The sequence below is a fragment of the Channa argus genome, chromosome 1 (genome assembly GCF_033026475.1).
Source record: "Channa argus isolate prfri chromosome 1, Channa argus male v1.0, whole genome shotgun sequence".
NCBI classification, from domain to species: domain Eukaryota; kingdom Metazoa; phylum Chordata; class Actinopteri; order Anabantiformes; family Channidae; genus Channa; species Channa argus.
Window position 1 is genome coordinate 46,865,411 of NC_090197.1, and position 19,947 is coordinate 46,885,357.

A 19,947-nucleotide genomic window follows, 5' to 3' on the forward strand; every position below is an offset into this window, starting at 1 on the left:
TCCTGTTAAGAAACAATAACAACATCTCTTTTGGTGCCCCTCCAGCAGGTGGCGCCTTAGGCCAACATCTATATTGCCTGTGCCTTAGCAATATAATTATTGTCGCAGAAACTATGAATGCAGCAGTTGAATGCAACAGTTGCAACCTATTTCCCAATGACAGTAGGTGCTGGCTCTTGTTGCACTGACTCCAGCTTCACTTCACTCCTGGTGAATGCTCAAGGCTTTGCTTGACAGTCTTCTTAATAAGCTCTCTGTTATCACTTGCTTGTGCACTGTTAGACTGTTGTTAAATTTCCCATGAATACACTTGGATATAGAATTCCAACCAGCCTTTTCAGCAATGACCTACTGTGTCTTTACCCTCCTTGTGGAAGATGTTGATGAGCATCTTCTGGACAACTGACAAATCAGTAGATTGTCAGTTGTCAATCAGATTGTTTTTCCCTGTACTGAACTAGGTGGAGCGGTATGTGGGTGGGTATATATATATATATATATATATATATATATATATATATATATATATATATATATATATATATATATATATATATATATATATATATATATATATATATATATATATATATATATATATATATATATATATATATATATATATATATATATATATATGGTAAATGGTAAATGGTCTGCACTTATATAGCGCTTTTCTACCTATTGGCACTCAAAGCGCTTTACACTGCTTCTTATTTACCCATTCACACTCACAATCACACACACACTCATACACCGATGGGGGAGCTGCTATGCAGCTGGCCAACACTCACCGGGAGCAACTAAGTTGGGGTTCAGTGTCTTGCTCAAGGACACTTCAACATGTGACCAGAGGAGCCGGGGATTGAACCAACAACTGTGAGATTGGTGGACAACCGCTCTACCTTCCTGCGCCACAGTCGCCCCTATACTATATATACTATATATATAGTATAAATAGTAATTTACTCAGAATTGAAATTAAATATTATCATATTTTGAGCCTTACTCATTGAAATTAAAACAATAAAGCTTAGAAATATTTTACTTTCTTTGTAATTAATATAGAATATATGAGTTTCACTTTTTGAGTTAAATTGAGTTTAAAAAAAACATTTATTACAATATTTAGATTTTTTTTAAGGTGCACCTGTACGTGTATAGTATATCTTTCATTTTAGTTTGGTTACTTATTGTGCTTTCAATGTTGGAGACAGTGTGTGGGGGAATTGTCTCAGAAAACAATATGCAAAATCAGTTGGATGAAGAAAGTTTCATCTTTAGAGAAAACTGCAACATTATTTCAACTCGATTCAAGACACTTTACCTTAGCCACCTGTCGCCAAATAAAATTACATTTTGTTTAGTGTAGAGACAGTTTTGGCCTATTTCTGGCCCTTTATGTGCCCCTGTTTCTAGAAAATGGCACGCTTTTAATAACTATGACAACCTCATGCTATTTTACTTTTTTCCGTTGTGCACATGTTCAGCTTTGTGTAATGTTATTGACATTGCACTCAGTCAATTGTCACATAACTTTAACTTGACAGACATCAGTAAAGAATGTGAAGTACACATTACATTGAAAATTTTTGGGAGAAGCAGGAACCATCTTATGAGATTTTTTTGCCTTTCTGTGGTGAGTTGCAGGCAGTGTATTGCCTTTCTGTCATTCTGAAAAGTCAGTAATAGTTCAGAAGAGGAGTTCTGCCTTACCTTTGTGAGTATGACTGTTGTCAAATATGATTCAATCTTGCTCAGAGCCCCTGGCAAACTGTAATTGCAATTAATTAATTTCCAGGTATCATCCCTATCTTCATCTCCTCCCCTCTCTAATATATTTTAATTATTTAAATAATTTTAAATAATTACTTAAATTATTTAAATTTGTAATTATTTATATAACATTCATTTACCTAATATATGATTGAATTTTTTAATTATTTTAATGACTAATAAAAGCAGATTATAAAGACAATTTCTCACCTTTTATAGTTTTAGGTAATAAACAATAATCTTGCACGTGGCTTATGGGAAGCAGTTTTTTCTGATTATCTTGAACTTCTGTTGCTATGTTTGTATGTGTGTGTCTGTCTCTGTAAATATTGTATACTGCTATTGGTGCTCTTGTTGGTGCTGTTTACTTGACAAATGGTAAATGGTAAATGGTCTGCACTTAAGATGCAAGATGGTCTGCAAGATGGTGCCAATTTATTCACTTAACTTCATCCACCTTTACCCTGTCACACCAACAACCACCTCTGTCACACTAAACCTCTCCCCCTCTTCTATTTCAGATAGTGCTGCTCAGCAGAAGATCATCGCCCTTCTGGGCGGAGATCAAAGAGGAGCAGCAGAGGCAATGGGCAGTGCTGCGGGATCTTCATGTCCTACTGCAGGGTCAGACTGACCCGTGGGGGTGGAAGCTCTATATGTAGCCCATATAAGAACCCTGGAGCAGCTGGATGAGACAGAAAGGCTTCTCAAGGACCCAGGAATACAGGAATGGTAGCCATAATTGTGCAGTTCCAAGTACCCTAAACTGCTTGTGATGTGAATGCTGAATAAAAAAGTTTGCATTCCCTTATGCTCATGCTGATTCCTTTGTCCAAATTATAGTTTACTTACTTGTTGTGAATTGGTGGGACGACAGTTGATGATGCAGTGAGAAGTACAAGAATAGATGGATGCTATACATCTGTAACCTTAAATGATTAGTTTGGAATTATTTTGCTCCATGTAAAACATATTCTGCTCTAGCCCCCTATACCCAAACATACACAGTCACACAATGACCTTTTACACAATTAAGAAAACGTCATGACCAGAAATAAAGAGACCATACTACAAGATGCACACCCCTCATCAATGACAAAAATCAGAAAGAGTTCAAAAAGTTAATTGGAAAACCCCTGAAAACAAACAACTTATGGACGCCTTGAAAAGCTTATCAAATAAATAAACAAATGAGAATTAAGTATTGAAATAACAAAAGAGTGAAACAAGTATGATTTTTAATCAACATATCAAATGTAACAAAAATAGTCAAGGAGTTTTTAAAAAGAATGTTGTACAAAATAAATGAGTGCAGTGTTCTCTAATACTAATAGGCATAAAAACTGTCCCAAATCAACATGTGGATGATGATCCGCTGATAAGTCGAAATGACAAAAAAACAAAAAACAAAACAAAAAAAATAATTTATTACATATATTATCATTGATCATTGTATTTAAGTTTTCTTTGTTAGGGTCTTAAAGGCATCGTGACCTGTCTTGTGTCACGGCATCCTTTGTTGTTGCGCTGAGCTGGAGGTAAACCATCAGTTTTGGAGAGAGGCCTGTAACATTTTCCCAGTCGTCTCACGTGATCTTAGTTAATTCAGACTTTGTTTTTGTTCCATTGCAGTGCTGTGGGGGAAGAAGGCAGGGTTAGTATCAAGCTGACCTGTGAGGAAGAATAACTCCGGAAGTATGGCATTTTTGCGTTTAAAATAAAAGCATGACTTTTTTCGCGCCCTCGTTCCCGCAACATTGTAACTATTAACAATATCATGATGGTGTTAGTAACGCATTCATATTAATTGTTAACAGTGTGCTATACAGTAAAAATATGCGAACCTATTTTATTTTGTAAATTTAATATTTTATTTTGAAATATTCAAAATAGAAGTTCCTTTTTTGGTTGTCTCTTTACAAATCAGAACAATACTGTCCGCCAGTAGTTCCTTAGAAGAGTTTAGGAGCATGGAACCGGCGAACCGACGCAGGTCACAGTCTATTAATTTGCTTTCTTAATCACAAACTAAGAAACAGGCTTACTTTGTAATGAACGTTATAACAGCCAGGTAACCTCGACATGGAAGTATAATGGTACGGACATTTTTTGTTTGTCGTCGGAGAAGTAGGGTTTTCTACCAAAGTGGAGCGTTAATATTCAGTAATAGGTAAGTTAAAGTTCTGCTCTAAGTTAAAGGTAAAATACAGTGGTTTTGTCCTCTATTGTTAACGTTCAAACTCAGCTCTTTTTTCTTGAAGTCAACCCCCCCCCCCACCACCACCCCCACCACCTCCACCACCCCCCCCCCCACTCGTAGCATTCATAGGGTCAGTTTTTATAGTCGCTATAGTTAAGAAGCATTATGTGTGAGGAATCCTGCGGGACGTGTTATGCTGAATATTTACAAAAGGTACAAGCATAGGACTGGTCCCAGAATTAATCTGGCACCATTTAACTATATTATATAGACAGACTGAGTTTGGTTTATATACTGTACCGATGTTTGATTGAAGTATTGTACCTTCTGGAATGTTCAAAAGTACATATCACATTTTCTCTCATTTGAGTTACATAACATTTTAGAAGAGCTTATGCTAAGTTGTGATTCTCCTGTTAGGAATAAACTACAGTTAACAAATTTATTATTATTGTTTTTACCATCTAAATATGTTCTGATTCATTTAGTCAAAGTCATTAAGTTATTTTTTTTTTGCCTATTCTTGAGAACTAAAATCTTAGCTTTCTTTTAGCGCCTAAATGCTTTTACCTCACATGCTGGTGTGTCATCTAATGTTTGTACGGTAATTGGAGTGTCAGGCAGTTTAAAGGTTCTCGGGCCAGAGTCTTACTACCAGCTGCTCACATTAGATCATCTCTCTTTAGACTTTATATATTTATTTATTGCAGAAGCAGAAAAGGAGCCAAAGCATTTATTTCCTGGGTATCGTCCAAGAGCCTGGTTTTCCAGTCTCTTGAGAAATCTGCTAATGTGCTTAATACTCAGTGTCTTGGCTGAAGCAGACCTCTGCTGTTGTCTGCTTCAAACCTGAGTTTCAGGTCAGGAATTAAAGACAAAGAACTTGTTTACTGTTTGATCCCCCTTTTTTTGCATGCTCACTCTATTTGCACAGGTAGCGTGACATGGTCATAGATTATAGATGATAGATGCTTTGAAGAGGTAACATAAACTATTTAACTGTTAATAACGCATTACAACAGTAATGTTGAAACCATACTACACATGCAGGATCATTGCTTGTTAATACAATAGTCTTTGAACCAAAGTTTCCATCCCAGTCGAAACAATCCCAGTCTTGTCAGTTTGGTAACTGGAATTTGAAAGTAGTTTTAGTGTGATAATTACTCAGTTCCATAAAGGCTTCCAGTAAGCCAGTTTATAATGCCAATGCCCTGGCTTTCAATTTAAAAGAAATTCCTCAGTTAAACTTGTGCTTTTCTGGCCACAGCTTAGGACTTCTAAATATGGTAAATATGTGTGCTATGTAAATACTCATTAGCTTTTAATGTCGCCTCTCAAAAAATTCCTGTGTTTAGACCCAGTGCTCTTTATGTTCTCCCTTGTTCTCACACTCGCTTTGTGTGAAATCCATTTTTGTAGTGTTTTTTTCTGAACCCATATTTGGTGCATATGATTCACTTATGAAATGTTCACACTTTTTGTATTGTTTATTTGTATCGTTTCTAATGTGTAAAGGCGGTCCACAAAAGACAACATTGAAACATTTTAGCTTAAAATATTATTAGGTATTGTTTAGGTTAGCGCCAACAGCAGCTTTGTGCATCATGATTAACTTGTAGCAGCAAAGGATCTGTACAGAAGCCTCCCATAGATATTGAATCAGTGTAATCAATGTTATTTGGATAATTAATAATTCATTGCAAAATGAAATGGAATTCGTTAGATAGAAAATTAGTCAATGTCTCTATTTCATTACACGACAAAACAAGCCACAGTATGACAGTACATTTAGTGTAATTGTGGCTCAAGACGTAGAGCAGTTGTCCACCAATCCCAGGGTTGTTCGTACAATCTCCAACTCTTCTAGTCACATGTCCAAATGTCCTTGAGCAAACCCTGAACCCCAACTTCTTGCTCCTGGTGATTGCAGGCTGGCTGTGTGTGATTGTGAGTGCTAATGGGTGAATTAGAAGCAGTGTAAAGAGTAATGGTGAGGCAGAAAAGTGCTATATTAATGCAGACCATTTACTATTCTGCCTTTCTCATACTGTAATCAGTGACAGAATGGAACTGGAATGCATAATATGAAGAAGTGGTTCTAATGTTTTGGCCACCATATTTAAAATGAATGATGTGGCCAAAACATTAGAACCACCTCTTCTCGTACAGTAATGCAATCCAGTACATCTCCACTACCCACTTTGACCTAAATAATAAACCAATTATTATTAATTATTACCTTTCTGACAGTTTCAACCTAAAAACCAAGAAATTATGACCTTGTAAAATTCACGACAGAACTACTGTATTGCATTGCATTAAATTGCAGAAATGGTCATTATTTTTACAAGTGACATATTTTTCATATTCTTTTTTGTAATTGACTGCATTTATATACACTTAAGCAACCAGGTTAGTCAGAGAAACCAGCTTTCTTTTGTAATCAGGGTAATTGGGTAATCAAATGGCGTTTACGTGAACTTAAGAAACCTGTTTACTGGAAACCCGTGTATATATGTAGCGAAAGAGTAATCAGATTTCCCTTCTAACTCAGACTTATCTTGGTCTCTCAGATTTTAATGGTATGGTGACAGAAAACACCTTTTTTTGTTTGTGTGTGTTTTTGGCTGTGTTTTTGCTGCTGCTTGTGTTGAGAGAAAATGTGAGAGAAAGCCACAGCCGACTTTGGGCAGGCTTTGTTTAAATAATGAGACAGCATCACACGGTTAATGATCTCTTCCCCTATTAGTGTGTCCTGTCTGCAGCCTTCTGTTATGCACGTGTGCTGACTGATTGATTTCCCCCGGCAGATTTCTCCTGTAAATTTTTCCAGAGACATCTCTCTTATCATTGCTTTGCAGATGATGTTTAGTTAAATCTACCACTAAACTCTGGCCAGGTGATTTTTATTGCTCACACTATGGAGTTTGTAAGTATGGTCAACCTGCTTTTTAAGGGCTCCTCTAGATGACATCATCTGAACTCCTAATGATAGAAAAAAACATTTACACCCTAAACTAAAGCCATAGAAAGCATGGTGAAAATTGGTGAAGTTGCCCTTTAAGATATGACCCTAAAATATGGAAAATATGGATGGTTGAACATGAAAATTTCAAACTTTGATTCATCACACCATAATACTCTTTCCACTGATCTTTGCTTAGCGCCTCAAAAATAACATTTCTCAATGTAAAGAATTTGGGGATTTCATGGTTCATAATATCACTAAAAGATTCAGAGAATCCTGGAAAATCTCTGTATGAAAGGGATAAAACTGAAAAAATTTGGAATGACCATAAACCTCTGGCCCTGAGGCATCACTACATTAAAAACTACCACAATTCTATAGCTCATGAACACCTCAACTCAAACAATTCTTTTTTTATTTAAATTTTTCAGTATCTCAACTTTCTGGAAATGGGATTTGTGGTTCAGAAGCAACACTAATACGGCCAAGAGATTGTGGTGGATGTTAGAGGAGCGACAGTAAGAAACTCTTTAATTCAGAATGGTCTATCAGTGACTTTAAGAATAACGATTCTTTATGATGATGATGATTATCGATATTGTCTGATATGTAAACAAAATACCATATAGGAATACTGTACTCTTCCATATGGCACAACCTTAGTTGTAATTAACAGATTTTTCCAGCTAAATATTCAGATCAATAGAATAACAAAATAACACTGTGACATATGATAGTTTCAGGCTGTACTGTGTCAGTGTGTCAAATGGAAGTTTGGAGAAGTTATAAAACAATATTCACAGGAGACATTAAATATTTAAATGGCCTGCACTTATATAGCACTTTTGTACCTATTGGCACTCAAAGCGCCTTACACTGCTTCTCATTCACCCATTCACAATCACACACACACAGAGATGGGGGAGCTGGCCAATACTCACTGGGAGAAACTAAGTTGGAGTTACCTTTTTATTATAGTGATCTGATTTAGCTAATCATTTCAAATACAAACTCAATAAAGCTGTAAAGGTAGATTAGTGACCTTAACCTTTAGTTAACTGCAGCCATTCAAAAAACCAGAAGACTTCAGGAAAGGAACCAGAAGTGCAAAAAAATTTATAAACACATACAGTGTAAACTGTAAACTCTGACTCCTATATAAGCAGAAATAAAAGAGGAAACCCTGGTTTTACAGAGATGGATTAAAAGAATACATGTACATGAACTTAAAAGGAAACAGCATATGACAAGTTATCTCAACTCAGGGCATTTTTAGTCACATTCACCTATCACAATGTTTTTTAGGTGATAGTCTGCTGAGTTGTTCTGTAGGTAATAAATGGGCATCAAGGTGAGAATGGTTAAATGCATGTGCCATGTGTACTACACAGATAGTGTTGTTTCAATGACTGTGGTAAGCTTCTGAAACAACCACCATTCCTTTAATGAGTTTGACAAAAAAAAAGGAAATATATGACTCAGCAACAAAGCTACAATGTCTTTTTAAACCAGCTTTGTCTCTATAAGTCTCCTTTGCGTGTGATCTTGACTGTACAAAAAGTGACGCTTTTGTTTCTTCACAGTCAGAGCTAGACAGAGAAATCTACAGACAACATGTCTACCAGTACTTTCAGTCAACTCTACAAGCCGGAGGAGAGCAGTTTCTTCAAGGTACTGTCAGAGTTGTTTGTATGACTCTGTGTTGGATATAGTTTTTACATACAGGAGTGACAGTATTTTGTTTCTCATAAAATATTGGACAGTGCTGCCGACACCTTCGGCTCTGAGGCTAGAGCTTGGGTAGGGGGAAACTAACATTCCAGTCCATAAATGCTGTAAAAGAAAAAAGAAGACATGGAGAGAAGTGGTGCAGGCCTGCGTACACAATGGCTTTGTGCTTTGTTTATCTGTCAGGCTTTTAACCTGTTTGTTCTTATAAACCTCAGTTTCTCCTTTATTGCTTAACAGACATTTGTTTAACAGAAGTTGTAGCAAGGAGCATCAGATGTACCATTTTGGAAACTCATAAACTTCTATATAAAGGAAGAATTCACGTGGATTATAGTGGGGTAGTGGATTAGAGATAAAATGGTTATTGATGATCGTATCTGAACAATAATGTTTTTTTTTCTCATTACATTTATTTTATTGAAATACAATAACCAAATCAAAATTAAATGAAAATAAACTCACTTGAATAGAAACACACCTGCGTTTCAAACAAACACACCCAGTTAATAAAGAAACAGTTCTAAATTTGTATCAGTAACAAAGATGATTCTACTGTCAGAGAATGTCAGGTGAGATGTGTGAAAAAATGTTACAACACAAGCAATTTAAAGTTGACAGCTGCCAGTCATACTGAAGACAGAAATTAGTTTAACAATCAGCAGCAGTACGCACCTTTGCCCACTAAAGTCTGCACTGATTTGAAGTTAGATAATAGATGGAACTGACTAGAGTTTAAACTGTCTGTTCCTCTTAAAAGACGCCTTCACTGATTTTGAAGTTTCTTCTTTTGGCTCTAGTTTGGTGAGTACATGTAAATAAATGCCATTAATCTCCCCTTTGACGATTAAAGTATCTGTCCATGTCTAGCTGAAAAATGCCTCCAGTTGACATCAATTGTAGGAACCTTCAGTTCATCTCATTACTCTAACTATGGATATTTGTAATTTGCCACAGTTCCTTCAGATGACATCATCTGAACTCCTAATGATGAAAAACTCCTCCAGGTGATGTCATCTTTGATGGTGATGTCATTATTGTACATTTACACCCTAAACTAAAGCTATAGTAAGCAAGTTGAAAATTTGTAAAGTAAATCTTTAAACAACCTGTGGATCCAACAGCTTGAATAGATTAACTGTTAAAATCTGATCAGACCATCTGAGATTATATTACAGTTTGTCAGGTATAAAGATGAGGCAGAAGGACACAACCTTGATATTTAAGTAAAAGTGCAGGGGCTTGCCTAGTAAAGTATTGTATTACAATTTAAAGAACCACTTCCAGTTATTTAGTCAAGTTGAAGTAAAAACAGCTGGTTATTTCATGGTAATACTAGGGCTGGATCAGAATATTTCACTATTCAGATTTTCATTTGTTGAGTAGGTATCGGTTTGCAATTCCGTTATTTGGATGTTCTTTTTTTTCCCCTAATGTAAAATGCCATTTAGGATTCCTGAAACACTGATGACCTGCACTGTGTGAGTCAGTCTCAGCTTCTGACAAAGTGTTACATGCTATGCTGTGCTAATTTCTGAACAACACACTGTTCATGTCATTCCACACATGACCACCACACATGACTTGCAGCCAGCAAATCCAACACCTAATGTTTCCCCGCACAGTGTAAATCCTGCTGACAGAAAATGCATACCTTGGAGAACTGAAGGCTTGTGTGGTGGAGAAGAAGTGGTGAATACGAAAGACAAATTAAAACACATACAGTATATTTTTAAAAGTAAAAATCAATTGTGTCAATTGCCTCAAAATGTCCAAGAGCTATTTGAAAGGAGATAAAGTAATTATAATTAAGAGGATTGTGTTAATTAGAAAAACAATGCAATAATAATATATTTAAGTTTTAAAAATTGGTAAAAAGATAGTTATATGCTAGATATCAGTTAAGTTAATGTAAAATGCATCATTCTTGAGTAATATAAACTTTAAATGAAGGGGTAGATTTTTTTTTTGCTGTTGTTGGTGTATGTATCCTTTTTCCTTCTGATCACCTCAAATTGAAATAAATTACCTAACAAACTAACTAAATACTGTCATTATGATCCACTATACGTTTGCATACTGAATTTTCTGTAGTGACACCACAGGTTCCATAAGGGTTACATAGGGCTTTAAATGGTGTGTGTTCGCAGTCACGGAGCACGTCCTAAATTTACAAATCAACTTGGGGTGTGCCTATAACTTTGGATGTTGCCTGTAAATATCCTTGTCAGTAGATTATTGTTATTTTTTGACCTCGCAAAACACTCCTTAATGGCAACACCAGACAGGAAGAATTTGGGAAATGCATATTTATTATTACTTACTTACTTTGAACAATCATATTATTATTCTTTCTAGCATGTATTGAAAGTCAAAATCCAAACAAATACTCCGTAACTGTATGGACAAAAAAAATCACAAATTCATCTCTCTATATAGGATGCCCGATAAGAAAATTACAAACTAGGGCTTCTTGATTATGACAAAAATTATCATCACAAATATTTTGTTCAATAGTGAGAACACACTTATTTAAGTGAATTACACATCACTACATGGATGGATCTGCCCTACTGTGTGACAGGATGTTAACAGGCTTAGCTAACAGCTAATCCATCTTATTATGTAAAATCGTTTGATTATTATGTAAAGTCTTTTGCTTAAGTAAACAAGCCGCAGCCTGGCCTGAGAAAAGTTTGAGTGCACCCTAAGAAAATGTGGTGTGCTGGACGCAAGAAGGGGATAATCTCAAAATTAAAAAAACTAATAATTTTTGTCTTGAATATTTAGTTTTCACAATTGTTGGAAGACCCAATTAACAATTGTCTTTATCGACCATACAACCTTACTACATCTATTCAGCTGCACTGACTAATCCTCTACATAGCCTAAAGAGCAAAAATAAAAGAAGATTAAAGACTATTTTTAATAAAATGAAGTAAAGGAAGTTTTAACATAAGAGGAAGTTTTATTTGGCAGCATGGGTTTATTTAGAATACTATTCTGTCATTGCACAAATTTGAGTTTTTCAACCTCAGATTTGATTGTGGCAAACCTAATAATTCCAGATTTATCATTTCCTTTGAAACAGCTGAGTTAAAAGTTTCCTTACTCAGCTCATCTGGCTGATGTGATATTACCCAACAGCAGAAACATTTCCAAACTAGACGGATAACTGGGAAAAGAAACAAATGACACCAGTGTCAGACTGAAAAAAAAAGATCAGTTTTAAATTACAGGAAATATAATTGCGTATGGTATTCCTATGAAACAGAAGCTATTACATGTTGTTACTGGGACTCTTGAGATGAAAGGTCATGTTTTGGTCTTGTTACTTAGAAGTAAAAGAAATACAATCAAGATTGATAAGTGTTATAAAGGTTAAAAAAAAGTTTTTTATCCTGTTTTGTGTGTCTGTTGCTACTACCCTGTTAAAACTCATCTTGTGTGTGCACAATACGGTTGTGAGTCGCTGCTTGATTTACTTACTGCAGATGTCGAGCCAGGGCTGTTGTCTACAGCAGTTGACAAGACAGAATTACAGTCTGTAGTCTTGTGTGTAGTTTTTATAAAAACAAAAATGGTAGTAAATGCATTAATTCAGCATGGCTTTATTTGAACAACTCCTGTGTCTCTGATCACTGTAATTTGTAATGCTCAACCAGTGTGCAGTAGGGGTGTATTGTGACAGTCCTCTGCTGAATAGTGCGTATTGACTTTATTTTATATTTTGATATTTGGACAGTAGCTAGAAGACTCTTTTGCACTTAATTCAAATATTTTTTGTATCATTATTTACCCAAGAAAGATCTGCTGAGATCAAAATATCTCTTGTATCCTTTGCCAGCAGCAACAGGTGCACAAATTGGGGGCATAACAGTTTAAAACTGATTGCACATTGCTATATTAAGGTGTTACTAGGCAGTCTGCTAAGAAATGGACAAGATCTTAATGATACATTACAGTAGCTCCTCTCTGTCAAAACTGGTAAATGCTTACCAAGCAAACTGCATTGTATGTCAAAGGCATTTCAAACTTGTGATAAAGAGGAAATCAAGTTAGTAGTGTCACACATCCAGCCAATGGTCATTGTACCTCACTGTTCATTTTGAAATCAATATGTTTTTAGGACATTTTTACTTTTGCTTACTTTACTTTCAAGGCATCTTGAGTTTAACTTGTTTATACCTGTAGATTTTAATACCAAATGGTGAATGCTGACTAATATCTGAACAGATTTCTTTACAATTGTGTCTGTATTTTTGCAGCTGATCAACTCATTTGCCTGGGAAATTGGCACACTAAAGAAAGAGATGGGAAAAAAGAATGAGACTTCAAATGGAGACCAGATAACAGATAAACCCCTTTGGTGAGCTTGTACTATGTCTTAGTATTGGAGAGTTAATGGTTTTAAGAGTGTGTGTACATATTTTTTCTACTCAATGTTGCATTTTGGTTTAATGCCAAGCAGTTCTATTTCGTATAGGCTTCGCCCTCTCAGAGCTGTCGCTATTAGCTTTATCCCCGCGTGCATGTGCAGTCGTGAAGATTTACTTTTGACTGACTCCCTCAGGTCTGCAAACAAAGTATATAATACAGATGTGCCCTGAGTTCTGCTCCCCTTTTTACTTCAGCGTATGAAGCAGTCACTACAAAGAAGAGAGAAGAAAATGAAGAGTTTATCCCACTATTCTAGTGGCGGGTTCCGCATCTGTCAATCCTGCAACAGCTACATCATGGAAAATGACCTCCATGCCCGCTGCTAGTCATGCACGCCGGGCTAGCTCTCACTCCCCAGTCCACATGCTCCTACTGTGCTCATTTGCCCCTGGAGGAGGACCACCGTGACCATGATTCTTGATATCTTGGTGAAACGCTCGCGCTTCACCTGTGGGGAAGTGCTGGACACCCCAGACTGCCTGGAGGGTGATTGCGATGCAGGGCAAGAGTCCTCTGACTCAGCTCCCTCCATTGCCGGCTCCCATCCTGGTTCTCCCCTCTTCCCTTCGGAAGATGTGGAATATAAAGGCGAGCAGAGGCACCGTCATCACAGCGGCACCCCGCCTCTCTTCCCCCGCCCGCCTGTGGTGCTCTTCTCCGGGACCTCCCAGAGATGAAGACAGCTGCTGACCGGAAGTCAATTCCTCTGGAGGATTTGACTTCCAGTCAGCAGCTCACCCCTGTCCCCAACTAGATGGTTGGAGACATTTACCGCAGAGAGCATGAGACCAAGCGTCTTCCTCTCTGGCCGAGTTTTTCCGCCCTTCTGAGGCTCAGCAACACCTGGGAAAACTGAGGGTGCCAGTCGCACGATATGACACCTTCACCAAAGTCCGTGGAAAGATGGAGCACGGCTTTCCTGCCGTTCCGCCGCTGCAGCTGTTTCTAGTTGCCATCAAGGTTTTGGAGAGAGATCTGTCTTTGCACATCCTCTAATTAAACGCCTCCTAAAGGGAGGGAGAAGGCAGAGCGTGGTGTGCAGCCCACAAATCAGTAGAGACAGGTTGATGTGTGCAGCAGACAGACACACATCCTCCTCCCCTTTGACTTATTTGCTTGAGCTTTGTGACTGTTACCGTGAGTAACGATCGTCCTGCCGCTCTCGCAACATAAGTCTGGCTGCATGTATTTTGTCATTATGTGCATTATCTCGCCATGTGTCTTTCTAGTGCAACTTCTGCACGGCCTCTGCATCAGGTGCCTGTCTTGTCCTCATGTATTGCTCGAACTTGGGACTTGGGAGCTTTGGACCCTCTATACCCTGCCCTCCCTCAATAGCATTCAGGTTGTGTGGGTGCTTTGTTATCACCCTCTTTGCGCACAGAGGGTTCAATGCAGGAGGCTGTGTTCTACTTTCTGTTCATGGGCACCTCTGTGGTCCATCTGAGCTGGTGTGTTTGGTGCTTTTATGGACTCCGGTGTTCCAGTGGGGCATTGACCACATCCAGCTTCGCCCTTATCCCCATAGCGACAGCTCTTTGAGAGCGAAGCCTATACAAAATAGAATGTTGGTTACATATTGTAACACCAGATTCTATGAATATAGGCGTAGCCGTCTAAGCTTTTGGCCCCACTGCTCCCACCCAAGTCGGCTGAAGTAAAAATGGTGGCTTACTGGCAGCAGAACTCACGACAGCGCATTTGCGCGGGGATAAACCCAACAGCAACAGGTCTTAGAGGGCTACCCCGATACTCGTAAAATCTGGGGTTACAATAAGTAACCAACATTGTCTATGCCTGCCAGCACGGGGCAAGTGCACAGTGCTTTGTCAAGTGTGACGACCATTAAAGTACATTAAAGTACAGCTGTAAGAAAGCTATTCAAAGAATCAGCAGTTGACATATGACAAACTGATATGGTTGTCTGGCAACTGTTGTGCTCTGTTTCCCATTAGACTGTAGACTGTTTTCGGTTAGTTGAAGCGGAATGTTAACTTCTTAAGAAGAATTTGTTTGGTTTGGAAACCAAAATATTTAATGTATATGTGCATAATTTCAAGCTGAATTCACCACATGGCCAGCATACTTTTGCTGGAATTTTATACTCATTTCACATGATCAGTTCCTCTCAAGACATAAAAGTGGCTGTTAGGTTTTAGGGAAGTGTGAAACAGGCAGGGTGTGGGATACATAACACAGTTTTTTTATCTGTTTTGATTCTTTGATTCTTCAAATTAAATCTTGTCAGGAAAAATGTTTGCCTCTCTAACTGTCTACACATTTTGCGCATTCTTTAGGTGTGTGCATGTGTGTGAACGTGTGTGTGTGAATACTTGAAGGGAAGAATTGTGAAGCGCCCACTTCAAGGTGTAGAGTTTGCATGTTCTCCCAGTACTTGCATGGGTTTCCTTCATTTCCTTCATTTGCTCCCACAGTCCTTAAACATGCATGTTATGTTAACTGTTGACCTTAAATTTCCCTTAGGTGTGAATGGCTGTCTGCTTGTGTATGTCTCTCTATGTTGACCCTGAGACAGACTGGAGATCTGTCCAGCATGCACCTCGCCTTTCGCTCAGTGACAGCTGGATAGGCGCTATGATCCTGAAAAGGAAAAGTCGTTAAGATGATGGATAGTTGGATAGAATTTCTAGGTACCAGACTAACCTTTCTTGTAATCCCAGCATTGCAATGACAAAAGCAGAAAAGATCATCACTGTAGCAGTGATGAAAGTACAAATACATCAACATTTAGATTTAATTATTTGTCATATGTTTTTATGCAAACAAATTACAAGTGAGGTACAAAGCAAGAAATAAAACTGGGTCATCCATGTGCATTAAAATCAAATAAAATCTGTGCTCAAATGGCAGACTGCAATGTGCTCTGAGTGGGAGAGTGGTTATTTTATAACCGTTTTCATTGTTTTTTAGTAGCGCAACAGTGCACAACTTTCCCAGAGTGAGGTAAACTTTTGCAGAGTAAAATAGTAGCAAAATTATTTGCTTATGTACAAGGATTTGTGTGTGCGTACTCAGACTTGTGTGTGGGGATTTGTGTGTTTTCTCCTTGACTTAGATTTTTGCTTGCCTTGTACCTTACTTGTAAGTCGCTTTGGATAAAAGTGTCTGCTAAATGACTAAATGTAAGTGTAAATGTGCATACTTAGACTTGTGTGTCTGTGCTGGGATTTGTATTTCAGTCTGTTTGTGTGTCTGTACTGGGATTTGTGTGTCTTTACACAAATCTGTAACTATAAATCATATATGTGTGTATGTAAAAAAATTTGCAAATTTATACAGACTCAAAAAACCAAATGTAAATGTCTAATTATCTGAGAAAACACTTGGGTTTTAACTAAAACTGCTGGAAAGCCTCACAATTGGCTGTCTTTTTATGGATGGATTTTTGCTACTGTTCTGCCGTCTGCAGGATTTGTGTGTGTACGGTGATTTGTCTGTATTGGAGGTTGGGCTTGCCCTCAGCTCAGGCTTCCAGGCTCACCCTTACAGTGTGCCTTGTAGTCCGTATTGAGGCTACAATGAAAATGCTAAAGCTTAGTGCTTAAAGGAGGAGCGCAGAGCCACCACTACAGTCCCTCAGTTGAGTTTTACCTTTACCTGTCTTTGAGTTGGCCGTGGTGTTTTGCGCTTGACTTTCTCCTGCTCAGCCAAACAGTGTTTATAGTGTTTCTGTTACTGACGGCAGAGCTAACTGTTAGCTACAGCAAACCTGTTAGCTGATGCAGGCAGGTAAACAGCTACAGCTAATGTAGCTACCAGTAAACAGTGTGTGCTAACTTTACTACTAAAAATGCTGTTCAGTGGCAATTGGACTTGTGCTTTAGCAAGCCTTTCATAAAAGAGGGGAAACGTCTTGGAGAACTACAAGCAGAAGTCCAGTTTCCACTAAACAGCACTTTGGGATAACAATGAATCCCCACGGACCGTAAACCTTACTGGTTTTTAGAACATGATCGTCAGCTGTTGTGCAGCTAACGGGGTTTTAACTGATACAGTGTCATGTCCAGTGACTATATCTGTTTAGTCAACCTGGTTATTGCAGCTTTTATGGCCTTTAATTCATTATGAGTCTTTGCAAACATGTTGCTCATATATATATATATAATAAACCTTACATCCAAAATGATTTAATCAAAAAATTTCATATTTCAACTTCAAGTTATTTACCACAATACTGACATTTGTCTTCCGGGGGTGGCTGTAACTCATCTGGTAAGACAGTCATCCACAAACCAAAGGGTCAGTGGTTTGATCCCCAGATCCCATTCACAATGAATGATACATGTCTGTACATATATGTAAAAAGGCTGTTTCCCGGGTGGAATAAAGAAGCTACAGTTTTGAAATGCAGAAAGGATAGCATTAGTGTATTTGTGTCTGTGCCTATCAGATACAAATACTATGAAAATATAATGGATATGTATAGTTGTGTATTGCATTACGGTTAGTCTATTCAGCAATGGCTAGAAAGCCAATGTAATCATATTACAGCATTTCTGATCATTTCTGTGGAGAAACTAATGTGATACAATCCACACAGTTATGAAGTGTCTCCCCTTTCATTATGGTTTCATTATGGTTTCATTATTGTCAACTTACTCTTTGCCAAATAAAAGGAAATATTAGAGTCATAAAGTCACATGTTAATATTTTTTAGTCGGTGTGGTCTGAGTGACAGTTTTCTTGGGAGACAAATGTCAGTATTCTGGTAAATAACTTGAAGTTGAAATATGACGTTTTTTGATTACAGCAATTTGGATGTAAGGTTAATTGTGCTGAGCGACATGTTTGCAAAGACTCAGTAATGAGTTAACAGCTAGAAAAGCTGCAATGACAAGGTTGACTAAACACAGATATAGTCATTGGAAATGTATGACACCGACAAATCCCAGCCGAGACACACAAGTCTGAGTACGCACACAAAAATCCCTGTACAGCAGGGGTCACCAACAGTTTTGTTGTTGATGATCACTTCTACAACATTTTCACTAGCCACTAACAATTTTTAACACATCATGCACTACGTTGCGCCACGTTTGTACAAATGATCAATTATGTAACATAAAAAAATCTACTTTCAGATTTTACTGAAATTATCACCAAATCTACATAATCTACATTTAACAAACACATTTGTCACGATTTTTCAATAAGTGAATTCAGCTTTGCACTACCATGTTGCCACTGAGAACATCTGGTATCTGCTTCTTTGTCTGTTAGTAGGAAGCCTGGCAATTCATGCTATTCACCAGTGTACTGTAGTCTGGGGTGTAACTTGACTTGCAACTTTTCCAACCCCTACCTTTTTCTCCACGAAAAAGTCCTTCACCGCGTTATAGATGTGAACTCCCCTCGTAGTTGTCTTTAGGGGCAGTAGTGTCAGAAGTTATTCTTTTGTGGAGAAATCATCAAACACCATCCAGATAAAGACTATCAGCTGCGCAGTACTGGTGTTTCCACAGACTTGTCAAACTGGATCCTAAACCACCTGCACTTCACCAGATCCTGGTCCAGCTGACCATTGTAGATGCCCCCAGTTGCACATCGGAGAGAGTAGAGATCACATCAGTTCCACATTTCTTGTCTTTAAGTACAGTTTTTCCAATTATAGAAATGCCTTCTTTTTCTTAATCAAGAAATGTGAAGCTCTAAATAAGGCTTCTGTTGCTTTTTGGGAGTTTTTCAAACTCCCACAAACCTGCTACAAGTCTAAGTACGCACGCACAAATCCCAGTACACATACAAATACTTTGGCTAATATTCTACTTTATTCTACCTTTAAAGTTGACTTGGCTCATGTCTTGACTTTTTCAAGTAATGTTTTTCTTCAATTAATTTTAATCATCTGTATTTATTTTTGTTTTGCACAGAAACTTTTCTTGGTCAGTGACTTAAATTGCCTCTTTGACTCATTGTTTGTTTCTGTGAATGTGACTTTAAGTACATTCATTTTGGTGGGAATAGTTTTTTGATCTTCTTTCTTGTGGATTATTGTCCTGCTGTATGATGAAGCTCCCCCCAATTAGTTTTGCAGACAAAATATTTTTATTAACTTCTGAATTCATTCTGCTCCTGCAATCACAAGTTATATCATCAATAAAGATCAGTAAGCCTTTTCCAGAAGCAGCGATGCAGCACAAGGCATCACACTACCTCCATTGTGCTTTACAGATGACCTTGTATGCTTTGGATTAATATCTTTTCTACCTCCACACTCTGTCCTTACTTTAGTAGAGATTAACCTTAGCAGTCCTTAACACTTTGTCTTGCCTATCTTTGTAATAATTTTGCAAATTCTACCATGACATTTTATTTCTTTCTGCTGCTGATGGGTTTATATTTATGTATGACTTCTATATTACTAATCATTGTTTTTCTCTTTTCTTAAATTGAATGAATGACTTTTAAAATGACTTTTCTCTCGTAGACAGTCCTCTGGTTTTCATGTTAATTTATCCCTTTAACAATCCCTTCCACCTAAAGCTAAAACCAAGGGTAGTCATTTAGAAATATTTGTGGTTATGTGTAGCAAAAAATACTTAGTTACATGTTCCACATTAAATTTTGGCCTAAAATCTAATATGTGGTTTAACGTATCAAGGTGTGAATACACGTAAAAGCTGAAGTTCTGAACTTTGTCTGATATCCATCTTTGGATCTTATACCCAAATGTCTTCGGTGTAGTACAAAACAAATAAACTGTCCTTGCTTTTGCAGTACTCTATGAAGGGACTGTATATCTTCTCCGTCAAACTAATTTGTCATCATCAGTGCCTGTCGTCTTGTCAAAAAAAAGGATCAATCTGACATT

The 19,947-nt window shown here is 37.5% G+C and overlaps 1 protein-coding gene across 5 annotated transcripts in view; it reads left to right on the forward strand.

Moving 5' to 3' along the window:
* Positions 1-3,696: 3,696 nt before the first annotated feature.
* Positions 3,697-19,947, forward strand: part of LOC137139714 (ras and Rab interactor 2-like) — a 34,467-nt gene continuing 18,216 nt past the window's right edge. For 2 of the 5 annotated variants that reach the window (XM_067527377.1, XM_067527394.1), the window contains exons 1-3: positions 3,697-3,946; positions 8,531-8,618; positions 12,944-13,044. In XM_067527377.1, coding sequence (XP_067383478.1) covers positions 8,562-8,618; positions 12,944-13,044 — 158 coding nt within the window. In that variant the 5' untranslated portion in view covers positions 3,697-3,946; positions 8,531-8,561. Of the gene's footprint in view, positions 3,947-7,378; positions 7,466-8,530; positions 8,619-12,943; positions 13,045-19,947 lie in introns of all 5 variants that reach the window. The other 3 variants (XM_067527386.1, XM_067527412.1, XM_067527403.1) reach the window with 3 other exon arrangements.